Source organism: Dendropsophus ebraccatus, chromosome 1 (genome assembly GCF_027789765.1).
Source record: "Dendropsophus ebraccatus isolate aDenEbr1 chromosome 1, aDenEbr1.pat, whole genome shotgun sequence".
Taxonomy (NCBI): domain Eukaryota; kingdom Metazoa; phylum Chordata; class Amphibia; order Anura; family Hylidae; genus Dendropsophus; species Dendropsophus ebraccatus.
Window position 1 is genome coordinate 58,143,764 of NC_091454.1, and position 15,873 is coordinate 58,159,636.

Below are 15,873 nucleotides of genomic sequence, written 5' to 3' on the forward strand. Positions count from 1 at the left end.
TGGAAGAGCTCTGTCATTTGAACACTTAATAAAAGTCTACTAAACAATCATGTTGCCTTAAGACTTTACTTATTATAATGTTTTAAAACCATCATAATTGTAGCATGAAAGACACAAATACAGATCATTAGACATACAGATACAATATGCAACACATTCAAGCAATTGATAGGGTTAAACCACAAGTGTACCATAGGTGAGGTTTAACCCCAACCAAATGGTTTTTTGTATTTTTGGTGGGGGGGGGGGGGGGGTCTCAGTTTTGAATGTAGTGTCCTTTTAATGGTTCTAAAATGTAAGTTACATTTGCAATTAAAAGTGAAATGAAAGAGAAGGATCTTATTGTTTAATTTTATGATTAAGGTGCAGGTGTGTGATAAACAAATAGACAGTAACACAAGGGTTGCCAACTGGTTTAATAAATTAGGATTAAAGAAGTGTGGATCATTTTCAAAGACTTGAGATGAAAATGATAATGACTTTGTCCAATAACAGTGACGTCTAAGTCAACATCCCCCGAGCTACTGTATGTCTTCACCATATAAATGAAGTGGCTTCCCTCAGTCTAACTTATCTGTGGTTGGTACCTTAAGGAGAAACCTTAAAAAAACCAATTACTGCAACTATGAAGATCGCCATCTTCTTCCTGCTTGTCGGTTTAAGCAGCTGCTTTGGTGAGATATTTCTCTTATTTTACATTGTCATTACTATTACTATTGTATGGGTATGGGACTGTAATGGTATAATCATTTTTTTATTGAATTTTTTTTTTCCAGTCTCTGCAGTTAGTATATCTGGTAATGCTAGTGGTGGCCTAGGGACAAGCAATGGAAAAATCACAGTAAGAACATTTTTTACTACCATAACTTGTTTATTTGTAAGTTGTTACTGTAAAATGTCAAGATCTTGAAACAGGGTGTAAAGTGTTCCAAATTTGAGTTGTGTTTCTGTTTTACAAATTACAAAGCAAACTGAAAAACAATTAGGGTAGAAAATTATGCCATTTATTTATTTAGGTACCAAATATGAAATGCTTACAGGGACAATTTAGAAATGCTGTAGTAAGATATCAATAAGGTCATGACTACAGTATGCAATGTTTCTTGTGTTCCTCATTAACTAAAATTAGCCACAAACACATGAAACATAGGCAACAAAATCAAAATACAGTCATGACTCTGTACTTTTAAAAGCCAAGGCAAAGATAATCCACACAACATCTAAACTACCATATCAAATGAGTCCATCTTCAGGGAGAAAGAGAACTATATAGGCAAAAATTATAAGGCTATCCTCACACACAGTATAACCATCAGTCTTTTGGTCAGTTTTTTTATCAACCAAAACCAGGAATGGACTGAAAACACAGAAGCTGTGCAAATCTTTCTGTTATGATTTTGCTCTTTCAGTTAAAAAAAAAAAAAAAAAAAAAGACTGAACAAAAGACTGATGGAAATATTATGTGTGAGTATAGCCTAAAGCTGAAGGGTAAAGATTACTTCTCTATCATATGTTATACATAAAGTGTATGCATATCTTTTTTTCAGCTCCCTCAAGGTCAAATTTTGGCTACAATGTGCATTATGCTTACTCACAAATTAGAACAAATGAAGGTAATATAAATTCAGCTTTTTATTATTTACCTTGCTTTATTGTATATTAATTATACATTAGAGGACATTGCAAGTCTCATTAAGTACCGTATATTATTATCTAAATCACTCTATCTATCTATCTATCTATCTACAGTATCTATCTATCTACAGTATCTATCTATCTATCTATCTATCTATCTATCTATCTATCTATCTATCTATCTGGATCAACTAAAGTAAATCCTGATCACAGGAGATACCAAGCTACTCCAAATGGCAAAAATTCAAGTGATTGTGTCCACCCATGTAATAGAGGCATTGTTTAAGCCCATACTCTGGGGCTTTTACTTCTAAAGTCTTCTATAAATAAAATATAATAATATAGTATAATATACAGTATAATATAATACTAAAATAGTATACAGTAATAATATAATAGTAGACTCTAATTGTTATCTATTATTACTTTATTACACATTTGAATGATTTAAAAGTGGAAGCCTTTATACAAAATTGTATAAATTCTGTTAAAAAAATTTACATAGTTGAAACCTTTCTCTGATGTTCTTCACATTCTGTCTAGCTCTTGCACCTATATTGTATTTTTAATTTAAAACTCCTTATATTTTTTTTTCTCGATATTCTAGGTAAAAGGCATGCAGAATACACTTGAAAGGACATGTCTTCTAAATACTGCCTTCTCAATAATGGTAAAGTGAACCTACATTTTTATTATACATGTCCATGAGGCCATAGTTTTACTAATTCCTAGTGCAATTTTGCTTATTTCTTTTACATGTATCATTGTTGTAATGCCTTAAAAAAACACCAAAAGTGCATTCACTCTTCTAGCAATTACAGGGATATTAAATAAACCGACAATAATTTTGTATGTGTTTTTAAATGCATTTTTTCAAATACATAATTCATGTATTATAAAAATATTATATATAACTCCTTAAAGGAAAACTATCAGCAGATTAGACAAATATAACCTGCTGATGTGTCCCTTTTGTGCCGAGAGCGCTGCGGATGAAGGTATTTCTGTTACCCTCACCCTGGATGCTGTTCCTGTGGTGTTAGTAGTTAGATCATTATGCTAGTCGGGCTGTTTGGCGCACTGGGGCGGGCTACCTGATAGTTTCCCTTTAAGCAGTCTCTTCCACAGTAATATTTTAAAAACAATAATCGATTTATTAGTTTCAGCTTTTATTTCTCAGGCTGCAATGGTCACTACATTGTATTCAGTGTACTCACATAGACTTGAGGGATTGGGATGAGGACAGAGACATTATTTTACTATATGTTTGAAGTAATATTATTTTCCCTTCATTGTAGAAACTGATGGCTAACTACAAACAATGGGATGTCAAAACTATTCTTCTTGACGTGGTATAGTATGGTTTATTACTTTACTGTCATACAATTTGTGGTATGAGACAGATTTCTGAAGACTGTAGACGTTATATGGATAAATACCGTTGCTTCTAGCCTCTCTAGCTCATAAAACCAACTTTCAAATATTCTTTTAAGAACAAAAACAACCTATAAAGAAATAAATTGATTTTCACACGACAATTTTTAACAGTCGTTTTCAATATCAAATAACGGCCATTGTTTAACATACTTTGGCATCCATCATTGCAATGACGGCTGCTGGTACATTATTCAAGTTTACCCTTTTTGGATATGGCTATTTTGAAGTTGGATGGTAAAAAAGAGAAAATCTATGTGTGAACAACAAATAATGGTGATTTTTGCAAATTAATGACACAAACATTAATTTGAAGGGAAAAGTGGCCATTATTTTAAGCATTGTGGTAACTAACAGCTGTTGTTTCCATAGACTTCAGCGGAAATCATTAAAGACTGACACTTTGTTTTGGACTTTTAATGTTTCATGATTTTTTTTTTTCCTTTTTTGCACCCTTGGAAATTTAAATTCCAAAGTATGTGCCGAATTACAGCTTAGTTACCACAATGTCTTTTTAAGGTGAGAAACGATTATTTTTGTCAGCTAAATAGACATTGTGGGAACATAGCTTATAATTTCTTTGACTCATAAAGGGCCTAAATGCTTTGTCATGAGTTGTCATGACCACAGTGAGCTTAATGAAGCCCTTCAAGTTTAATGGAGCCAGGCCTAATAGGAAACCTTTTAACATTTATGTTGATACTATTATTATTATTATTATTATTATTATTAACCCCTAGACGACCTAGGATGTATTGGTACTTCCTAGAACTTTGTGCCCAGACAGCCCCTGACATACCGATACGTTGAGCTATGAAGTGCACTCCGGAGCGCGCTTCATAGCAGGTGGGGGCCGGCTGCAATCAGCAGCCGGCACCTCACCGTTAATGACACGCTGCAGCGATCGCGCTGCAGCGTGCCATTAACTCCTTAATGTTTCAATAGTTTTTTATTGTAAATTTTTCACACAAAGATTTTACATCACATAGCAATATATATAGCCCATAACATCTGGGCGCATCGCCAAAAGGTATTGCAACAAGTACACCGCAAAGAAACATGAGCTGGGAGGAAATAAGGAACAAGCAGGTAGTGATGTTAACAGAACAAACTCTAAAAAACATGCTTAACAGAGTGCAGTGAGATTTGTAGAAGTGCAAGAAAAAAGCATAATACGATCAAATGCACATCAAAATATTGTACAAGCAAATGTATACATCACACAACATTATAAATAGTCCCAGTACCTGGGCTCATCGCTAGGTATTGACGCCAAAATGTGATGCTGGCTATATAGAACAAAAAGAACATGGACATAACCATTGCATTAACAAGGATATATAACGCAAAGACATATCTGGTCCTCCAGAGCATAATGTAAGCGTCAGTGTCTAGTCATCATGAATTGGAGGAGCTGCTAGGAGCATTTCAATAAGCTTGGTGTATAAAAGGAACTGCAAAGATAATGCAAGGGAATATCTATTCCTCCAACTCATAACATGGGTAGCTATATATTGTCATTATAAGGAGGAGGAACTGCTATACTTAGTTGCTCAAACATATGAAAAGAATTGCAGGAAAAGATTGTTGCTATAAATAACCAGTAGCTATAAAAGGTCATGGCGTGATATAAACGTACATAGAACTAGGCACGCCACATTGGAAGGGCACCACAGTCCAGCCTAAGCCAACTGGCCTTGTAAAGCTGCAAACGTAGTCGAAAACAAACAGTCCACCGATCCGAGACCATACGGAAGTCCATCTTTAGCATAGATTCCAAGCTTGTAGTAGTTTCATGCCCTCCTCTGGGCTAGTGACAATATGCTTCTTATCTCCTTTAAGTATCATAACATGGATGGAGTTATTCCATCTGTAGAGAATGTTATTGTCCCGTAGGACCTTAGTGACATCTGCAAACGATTTGCGCCATCTCAGGGTGCCAGGCGATAAATCAGAGAACACCGCTATGTCATGGTAATCAGCCGGTAATGCCGTTAATCGTCTGGTAGTCGTGAAAAAGGCTGACTTCACGTGGAGAAAATGAATTCTAGCTATAACGTCTCTGGGGGTATTTTGAGATAGGTGTTTTTAGTCGAGGTACTCTCCGCACCCAATCAATTACCAAGTCGCGGTTGGAGAAAGCAGGGACTACCGTCTTAATGAGTTTCTGAATATAAGGAGATAAATCTGGTGGTGGGATATGCTCAGGTATGCCCCGGAATTTCAGATTATTGCGTCTGTTATAGTCCTCTTGACAAGTGCCCTTGCTAGACAAGCGGCGTGACTCCTCCTCTAGTTGCCTACACACAGCAGCCAGAGAGTTATGTGAAGAGATCAACTCCCCCAGTTTCACTTCGGCCAAATAGCACCCTCAGCCTCAACTGCTTTAACAGACGACTGGAGGGAAAGTACAATGCGGTCCAGGTTAGCCAGAAAAGAAGTGCTAAATGAGGCTAAGATCCCTTCCAGTGATGAGCTTGTCAGTGCATCAAAACGAGCAGCTGTAGCAGCACTCTCAAACGCAGATGATAGTGGAAGGGAGGGAGATGCTGAATAGGAGCAGGAGGAGGGCTGTGGTGCTGCAGAAGGAGACGCTGGGTCACTGGAGGGAGGAGGAGCAGACCGGCTCACCACTTCAGAAGAGCTGCACACTGTAGTAGAAAATACCGGAGCAGTGGGCCTCAGTGAGCTACGCAATAATACACCAGGCACCTCTGATTCAGCTGTAGGAAATGACAGGCGGCCGCTCTGCTGTGAAGTGGTAGCTGTGAGGGGAGGATCAGAGTGCATCTGATTGATGTCGGCATGAGCTGGCAAACTGCCAGTAGCAGCGGAGTCTTCGTCCCACGGCACTAATGGGAACAGGCTTGTAGCTGTGGGAGAGACACTGCTCCGTGCCTGTGTGTTAATAAAGGCCGATGAGCTGCTTGTCTGAACAGGGCAGGAGGGCCGGGCCATTGTAGTGCAGGAGGAGACACTGTCCTTACTGTGTATGCGCTGCTGGAGGTCCGCGGCAGAGCCGGCGCCATCTTGCCTGTCAGTAACGGCGCACAGGGAGACTCGCTGTAGCCATCTCGGAAGAGCCCGCTGCCGAGACATCCTGGCAAAACAGTCAGAAGAGTTGGCAGGAAGAGGGTAGACCAGTCAGGAGGAGAAGGATCTGGGTTTTCGGGTGTTTAGTCGCTGGTAGAGGTCTCGGAAAGGCAGGAGTGCTGGAGTACACATCTGGTCCCGTCGGCTGCAGGCTCCACCCCCCCGCCATTAACTCCTTAAACGCCACGACGTGGCCGCGGCGTTTAAGTGTAAGTGACAGGGGGAGTCCCCTGTCACTTACCGATCGGAACCCCCCGCAGTGTGACTGCGGGGGTCCCGATCGTTAAGATGGACCGCCGGTGGTCTCTCACCTTCCTCCGCGCAGTCCGATCGGGGATCTGTTCACTGAGCCTGGACAGGCAGGCTCAATGAGCAGAGCGCCGATAACACTGATCAATGCTATGCCTATGGCATAGCAATGATCAGTGTAGAAAATGAAACTAGTGTATGTACAAGTCCCCCAAAGGGAATTAAAATGTATAAAAAAATTAAAAACACACTACCCAAAAAACCCTCCCCCAGTAAAAGTTTAAATCACCCCCCTTTCCCATTATATAAATAAAATATATAAAGATAAATAAATAAACATATCATATACAGTAGGGTGCGTAATTGTCCAATCTATTAAAATATAGCAAGCGTCATTGCGAACGGTGAACAGCGTAGACGGAAAGAGGGAAAAAAGTGTGCGGATTACCGATTTTATGTTACATTATATATTAAAAAAAAACTAATAAAAAGTGATCAAAACGTCAGAGCTTCACAAATATGGTATTAATAAAAGATAGAGATCATTGCAGAGAAAATGACACCCCAAACAGCCCTGTAGGTGAAAAAATAAAACTGTTATAAGCACCACAATAGGCCCATTTTATTAATAATTGCCAAAAAAAGGATTTCATTAAAAAAATATATATATAACATTAGAGAATCTGTGTAAACCTGTATATGGTTGTGTTTGGGCTGACCTATGGAGTAACAGTATAATGTCTCTTTTACCATATAGTGCATTACGTAGACACAGGAACCCCCCAAACGTTACCATATTGCATTCTTTTTTACGATTTCACCTATTTACATCTTCATAAATAATATATTTGGGATTCCGTCATACATGTTATGGTAAAATGAAAGACGTTATATGAGGGATCAGAGAATTGTTCATCCTGTACTGGGATTTAAGAAAAATGTAACAATTTTTTTTAAGACAGATTACCTTCTCTCCTTTACAAATTTTGCACAGAACAAAAAAAAAGAATTTGACAGCTGTAATTCACATTTCAAACTACTGAGATTGTAAAGTTGTTAGGACCAGGAGACACCTGGTAACGGTGCACAAGTGATGTAACTGGTGCGCTCAGAGAGCAGAAAGAGGAAGGAGACACTAGAGGACAGATGCGCAATCCAGGTGAGTATGGATTTTTTGTGTGTTTTGTTTTCACAAAGAGGGAGCAGGAAAAGGAAGAAGACACCAGAGGACAGAAACGCAAGCCACGTGAGAATGTGTTTTTTTTGTGTGTGTGTGTGTGTGTGTGTGTGTGCATTTTGTTTTCACACAGGGGGTGTGCCACCTGGGGATAAGGGATATGCCTAATATAAGCTTGCTAACTAACAACATATATACAAAACATGGGGAATGCTATCTACTGGGGGGATGCTAGCTAACAAAATATATGCCTAACATTGGGAACGGGGGTGTAAGTAACAGGAGGATTACCTACTACTTTGGGGGATACTATATACTTAGGGCAAGGGAGGCTAGCTGCCAGGGGCATGCCTACTGGGGAAAGGATTGCTATTATTTACATGAGGTATACTACATATGAGCTTGCTTTTGGGGAGTTACCTACAAGGGATGCCTCCATATTACTATATTAACTATATTTAAATTGCTATGCTACACTAGCTTTTAGACTAAGGTAACAAGGTTCCTGTGTTAAGCTTTTGGTTTGCCCAACTTTGCTTTAACCTTGTCCAGCTCTCCTGCCATTTTGCTCAGCCGTGTCTGAAGCGGGAACATTGGCTGTAACTAGGGATGAGCAAATATACAGTAGTAACAAAGTAAAGTGCTTTGCAAGGCTCGGCCATTGGCTTGTCAGCCGGCTTCCTTTGAACTCTGTGCAGCTCTATACCACTCTGTCCGGGGTCCTGGGAAACTTTATTCTTTACTAAAAGCATTTTTCCACATCCTGGAAGGACCTTCAAATACATGAAAGGTATCATGTGTCTCCCTGACCTAACAGCTATCTAATAAATAATCAGCAGTTTAGAGTGTGATTTACAGTTGAAAAATTATACAGTATTAAAAATTATATGTATTAACACATACATAACAAATTTAAATATGTAATTGAAATTTAAATATATCTTGTTTCTAACACACCTAGTAAATGTTATGTATAAAGAAGGCCAATAACAGGAATGTTGTTTTTTGTTCATCCTGCAAAATTGCATTGATTTGAAGGACAATCCACATCCTTGCAGAGTTAAAATTTAATATGTTTTTATTATATGTTTTATAGTTGAACGGTCTGGATTATGATGTTCAGAGTAAACTAATCATGACAGAAGCTTTTCTGGTAATGTGGCTTTCCACCCTAATTTCTTTATACACCATTTGTTTTCATAATAAAGCTAGCAACAGTAAAGGGGAACTATCAGCAGGTTAGACAAATCTAACCTGCTGATATGTTCCTACTGCACAGGAGACGCAGAGGAGGAAGGTATGTCTCTTACCTTCCTCCTCTGTGCCATTCCAGTGCAGTCAGTATTTTGCTCCATAGTCGGTTGAGACCATTAGAAGCGCTAGGTCACTCATTAGGAGCACTGCCGTCCCTATAGCACCCATCCAGCCCCGCTGGCCCACTCCATTCATTATCACTAGAAAGGGGCAGGCCGTCCAGCAGTAGATTGGTGCTATGGGGGTGGTCAGTGCTCCCAACAGTGCCCTGGTGCTCCATACAGTCTCATCGGACTGGGGAGGAAAAGACTAACCGCACCAGAACAAGACATACCTTCCTCCCCTGCGTCTCCTGTGCAATAAAGACATATCAGAAGGTAGATTCCCCTTTAAACTGATAAACACATGGTATTTCTGTCAGTCTTTTTAGACACTTTTTTTTCCCCAAACGAAATCAGCGGTGAAACTGAAAGAGCAAAATTATAATGGAAAACCACTCCTGGTTTTGGTTAAAAAAAGACTACCGGAAATCATATGTGTCAACCTAGCCATATACTGACACTATCCATCTGACACACATTGGGTACATGAGAAGAAGACTGGTTGTTAGGCAAAGTACCTTCAGCAATTAGACTGTCAGAAATTTTATGAACTTTGATGCAGTTAATTTTTCCTTTTAAGTGTCACTGTCAGGTTTTTTTTCCTTGCAGAAATCAATAGTACAGGCGATTTTGAGAAACTTTGTAATTGGGTTTATTAGGAAAATATGCCATTATCTTTATTCAAAAAGACTTTACCCAGGTCCCCTCCCTCCTCTCACTCATTTACTGTTCATTATCAGGAAATTGTGTCTTGTTTACATCAGACTGTCTGTTCTATGAAGAGGGGAGGGGTAGGAAGGAGGAGGGAGATTAGTTGTCAGCAGAGAGCAGAGAACAAAGGATTAAACAGTGGGACCTGTGTGAAAGCTGTGTATTAAGAGGTCAGAGAGGTTAGTGCTGACTTCAGAGGAGATAGCCCAGTGATGTAGCTGTAAATTAACTCTTTGTTGTCCTGTTTTGGTGCCTCATCTCCCTCAACCCCTCCTCTCTCCATAAGAGAAGCATGAAGACAGGGGGTAGAGCTTCAAACTGCTTTTTCCATTATAAAAATGCAATTTTCAGCTAATAAACCCAATTACAAAGTTTCTTAAAATCGCCTGTACTATTGATTTCTGCAAAAAAAGTTTAAACAACAGTGACACTTTAATAACTGGTTTTAGATACCAATAACTATGAGAACTATGAGGGAGATTTATCAAACTGGTGAAAATTAGTATTGTCTTAGTTGCCCCTAATAACCATGAATTAGATTCCACCTTTCATTTTTCAAAGAATCTGTGAGGATACAAAAGGGGAAGCTGATTGGTTGCTAGGGTCAACTATGACAATTCTACTGTACACCAGTTTGATAAATCTCCCCCTATGTGCCTGTAAATATACAATAAGCCTATAAATCACATGGTGATCTAATTAAAGCTTTATCTTTACTGCTAACTTGGGTTAAGACAGTTTCTGTGGAGTGGTGGGGGCGGAAGCCGGATTGCAGGGAGTCAAAAACCAAGTTGGATGAAAAGTGGGAGGATAGTTCATGGTAGACATGTTCCATGAGTTTTGAGGCAAAGGGGAGATGCAGTGATAGCTGGATAAGGAGGTAGGGCCAAGGAATGGCTTTTTAAGGATAGGTGTGATGGTTGTGTGTTTGTATGGAGATGGGAAGACACCAGAAGTTAGTGATAGATTGAAGAGATGGGTTAGTGCTGGGACAAGTGCTGAGGAGAGGTTGGGGATAAGGTGGGATGGGATTGGGTCAAGTGCGCAGGTGGTGAGATGTGATGAGGAGAGTAGTTTGGAGAGATGTTCTTCAGTGATGGTGGAGAGGTGAGTTAGTGGAGAAGAGCACTGGACAGGCATGAGAGGGGGCTGAGGGTACTGCAAGGTGAAGCTTACTCTGATGTCATCGATTTTCTGCTTATAGCACCTCAGTGCTACTAAGAATTAAAGTTCTCGAGTTTCTTTTGCTTTACAAGTGCTTAAAAATGTGTATTTATTTAGACAAAGTCAGATTATCTCCACAGATCATAAATATTTTGCCTGACGTTTGGGTGTATCACACACCTTTGTCAAGGAATCTGTTTGTTGAATGTGAAAGGATAAAAGACTTAAGAACTTTTTTTTCTTAGTGGCACTTTGGTGGATTTAACTTACCTGTATAAGACTTCACTTCTCTTCTACCTAGCTAAACCTTCAAGGAGTGTGATCCGTCACCTCCTATATTATATCTTTACTGCTATATTATGTGTATTTCATACTGCTATATTACTGTATGTGTATTTCATTAGTACTAAACTAATTATATATTTGTATTTATTACAGACGAATAGGCCTGAGCTAGCAGCCACAATAAATTTAGATATAAGTGTATTCGTTGGGGTCGTATGTTCTACAGCGGTAACTAATTTCTAAATATTTTTCTTAATTCTTTTTTATTTAGTATTAAACATGAGAAATTCATATATTGAAATATAGACTTACCTGTTTTATAATGCAAAGCGAAGAAATGAGACTCGGATGTGGGAGAAATAAACTTTTTTTTTATTTGATTCTGCAGTGATTCAGCTTTTGTAAATAGATAGATGGATGTCAGATAAGGGTAAAATGTAATGAAAAGTTTGTGTGCCAGAATTTTAGTGCAATTTGCATAAAAAAAGAAAGAAAGAAAGAAAGAAAAAACACCTGATGCATATGTTATTAGATTTTAAGAACAGAATTAAACTTAAAAAAAAAAAAGTTTTTCACTAGGCTTAAAAAGTTGGTGTTGTTTCAAGCAAACAGTGTGTTGCTTTTATACATTTTTGGCAAGATTAGTGAGTTACAGGGCTTCTCAAACTTTTCTCCTGGTCCCTCACCATGCAGACGAAGGAGCTGTCTAGGGGTAGAAGGCTATGCAAAAAAATTTAAATGTAGTTCCTTAATTTACCTTTAATTTGTCTCCTGAATTCTGTATAACGTTACAAAAAGGTGGAGATTGCTGTAGCAATAGAAAAAACTGTACAATCACATTTCATTTTAATAACATTATATGTGGTTTTCTTTTCTGTATTCCAGAAAAAGCTTTTTGCTGCCGATGGCCTTAATCTTGGCAACATAATAACTGAACTTCTTCCTAATTTGGTGATTGCACTTTTACATTGCATATCCCCCTCCTGCTGCACACACTCCTCTGACTTAAAGGGAACATAATATTTTTCATCCTCGCTAATACAGAAGTACAAGGACAGGACAGCAGTATACGCTGACACTGTACACTCTAGCGTGCCATACACACACTTCCCTTCAATTTTGTGTTTTTTTGTTACAATATTCAATCTATGGAGACATTTAAGGCTTATTTAATGTGGGGCAGATTGCACTTTTTGGCCCCTTTCATTTTAGCATATTATGTTTTGTGAACCTCCAAAAAATATTTGTTGGGTCAAATTGTGCAACGTATTGTATAAATGACAGATTATCTTTATTGTTTCAATGACAACAAACCTATACAGATGTTTTGTTACTGCTTAGAGTCTGCTAATTTCCCCTGCAACATGCCTCCTGCTCCCCCAGCCTGTCCGCTCTGCTCCCCTTACGCCCAGCTGTCATTTGCCCACCGGGAGATGTAGCACCCTGTCCGCATCTGGTCCTGTCCGACCCGCCCTGCAACATACCTCCTGCTCCCCCAGCCTGTCTGCTCTGCTCCCCATCCACTTCACCGCTATAAGCCTACCGTGAGGTGTGCCGCTCTGCTCACTGTCCGTCTCCGGTCCCATCCGCCCCGCCGCCATATGCCTGCCGAGAGGTGTGCCGCTCTGCTCCCTGTTCACCCTGCCGCCATTTGCCTGCTGGGAGGTGTACCGCTTTGCTCCCCTGTCCGCCGCCAAGCCTGCCAGGAGGTCCTGTCCACCCCGCCGCCATATGCCTTACGGGAGGTGTGCCGCTCTGCTCCCCATCCGCCTCCAAACATAGAGCCAGGCAACTCCTCACTCGTTCATTCCATCATTTCCCTGAAAGGGGTTAGGGATTTCTTTCTTCAGGGAAATAAGGGTATGGCGTGGTCATTTCATCATTTCCCTGGATTTTATCATTTCACTACAACATATACTTACAAACATATTGATACACACAGAATAGGCATGTACATACTCATAGACACACCCTGGGTGTAGTAATATACACTGGACTATCTTACATACTTAGGTCACCTAAGTAGGTCACCTAAGCTTATACGTGCCTCCCCCCTTTAGTCCACTTCTCCATAGCCTCTGTCTCGTAAGTAGTCCGAGCAGTGCATTAACACAGTCCAGAAAAAAATCTACTGCCATTTAGAGCACAGCCTCAGGAACAAAGGAGAGCCCTGGGCAGAAGTATTCTTAATTTCTACCTGCTCCCAGGTCTGTAAACATTCCATCCGGATGTTTAGACCTACAATGTTTAACCTCTGATTGTTAACAATATAATTTTCTACTGTCAAGCTTTATTTGTGCATAAAAAAATGCTTAAGAAACATATTACTGTTACAAATGCATATGTATATATTTTTTTTTTCCAGGTTGGCTTTATCGGTCCACTTCTGGAAGCAGTTACAGGAACTCTTGGCTCATTCCTTAATGTACTTTTTAGCTTTGTTGATATTGCTGGTGGATTAGTGTTTTCTGTCAACAATGTTGTTGATAATGTAGTTAATGGTGTAACTAGTAGCCTTCTTGGTGCTTCAGGTGGTAAACTTCTTGGTGCTTCAGGTGGTAAACTTCTTGGTGGTTTTCTTAATGAAGGACTTCTTAGTAGTCTTCTTAATGGTGGACTTCTTGGTGGCCTTACTGCTGCTGGTTCAGGTGGTAATGGAGTTCTTGGCATTCTTGGAGGTGGTTCAGGTAGTGGTGGTTCAGGTTTAGGTGGTGGTAGTAAAGTTCTTGGCACCGGAGGTGGTTCAGTTAGTCGACTTCCCAACAGCATTGTTGGTGGTGGTTTAGGTGGTGTTAATGAAGTTCTTGGCAGCATTTCTGGAGGTGGTTCAGTTGTTCCACTTGCTAACATAGGTGCCACCATTTCTGGAGGTGTTTCAGGTGGTGAACCTGCTAAAAGCATTGTTGGAAGTGGTTTAGGTGGTGGTAGTAAAGTTCTTGGCACCGGAGGTGGTTCAATTAGTCGACTTCCTAACATAGATACCACTGTTTCTGGAGGCGTTTCAGGTGCTAGACTTCCTAACAGCATTGTTGGTGGTGGTTTAGGTGCTGGTAGTGAAGTTTTTGGCATCATTTCTGGAGGTGGTTCAATTGTTCCACTTGCTAACATAGGTGCCACCATTTCTGGAAGTGAACCTGCTAACAGCATTGTTGGAGGTGGTTTAGGTGGTGGTAGTGAAGTTCTTGGCAGCGTTTCTGAAGGTGGTTCAGCTGGTCCACTTATTAACAAAGGTGCCACTTTTTCTGGAGCTGTTTCAGATGGTAAACTTGCTAACAGCAATGTTGGAAGTGGTTTAAAAGGTGGTACAGTTATTACCACAGTTGGAGGTGGTTTAGGTAGTGGTAATGTTTTTGGAAGCCTTTCACGTTGACTTCCTTAATAAATCATTTGCCCTAATTACAGGTAAGATGGTTTCTTCTTTAATAATAAAGAAATACAGAAGAACAATATCAGGCAGCAATGTTATTTAGGTTCTCCTCTTTCTTCTACTTCACATTTGAGGTCTAAATGCGGGCATTATTTGCATGTACATGTGTCATTGATTACCCAGAAAGAGGAACACAAGAGATAGATAGATAGATAGATAGATAGATAGATAGATAGATAGATAGATAGAATATTACATATATATCCCAGAGTGCAACATAGTACTTAGTATCCCCTCAACACAGCCATAAACCATTTGTTTCCTTTCCATAGCTTACCTTTAGATATTTCTATGGCAAAACTGGACTACATTGTACTATGCAAGAATGGTTATTCCTTCTGTTGAAATAATTGAGCAAAATTTGCAGGGCTGTATTAAAAGCTGCTGCTTCCCTAGACACTAAGCCTGAAGACGCCCCATCTTGGGAAGTGTGGGGGAGAGTGGTTTCAGCCACATGCATTTTTCTACATTTACAAATATTGTCTGAATCACATTTTTTATTGTTTTTAACTGGTTGAAATTTTTTTACATTGAATCAATGATTAGAGGGGTCTTTACATTATCTGAAAGAATTCTCACCACAGGATTGGTAGATTGGTAGGTAATAGCTCCAGGTGCCACATTTAACACCGCCACACCAGACCTGAACAATACCGCCATACTGTGACTGGATAACACTGCCACAGCAGACCTGAACAATTCCAACATCCACCAAACTCCACCCCCTTCCCTCTATTCCCTGGTGCTGTGCCCCTGCAAGGTGCTTCCCTGGGCACCGGACCACGGGTTCCTAATGGTGAATACGGCCCTGTTTGTAAGGTGGGGTATTCCCATCTAAACTACGATAGTTAATTATTTTTGCAAATTTTGCAAACTTGATGCTTGCTAACAGGCATAAGAATAGCTGTACAAATTTATATATTCCAGGCACTTCAGTAATTTTCTTGACAAAGAAAAGGAAGTGGAGCAAGCAACGAGTAATTCCTCTACAATCAAGATGATTTTTAAATCTTTACATAAATCTTTAAAATGAATAAAATAGACAAGCATAACAGCACATGACTTTGAGTATTTATTGAAATAATGGGAGGGGCGAAGACAACAAAAGGCCTGGTGCCTTGTTTGATACCTTCAGAGTAGAATAAAGATAGGAGAAATGAAGCTCCTCCCTGATTTGCCCCTTGGGCTTTGTGAATATCACCCCTCATAAATTGTGGGGATACCAATGTCAGTATGGTCCACAGGATACAGGTATGTCGTGGCTAGGGGAACACAGGGCTGCTGAAGCTGGTGCTACAACCAATGGGGTACTCTCAGATGGGGCCTATGTGGTAAATAGCCTA

The 15,873-nt window shown here is 39.7% G+C and overlaps 1 protein-coding gene across 1 annotated transcript; it reads left to right on the forward strand.

Annotated features, from left to right (window-relative positions):
* The first annotated feature begins 565 nt into the window (after positions 1-565).
* Positions 566-15,584, forward strand: LOC138793153 (uncharacterized PE-PGRS family protein PE_PGRS44-like). Its single transcript, XM_069971508.1, has 10 exons — positions 566-674; positions 777-841; positions 1,548-1,613; positions 2,243-2,305; positions 2,934-2,987; positions 8,685-8,741; positions 11,257-11,331; positions 11,989-12,054; positions 13,469-14,505; positions 15,458-15,584. Exons 1-9 carry the CDS (start codon positions 626-628, stop codon positions 14,471-14,473), a joined length of 1,500 nt encoding a protein of 499 aa, XP_069827609.1. The 5' UTR covers positions 566-625; the 3' UTR covers positions 14,474-14,505; positions 15,458-15,584.
* The last annotated feature ends 289 nt before the right edge of the window (positions 15,585-15,873 follow it).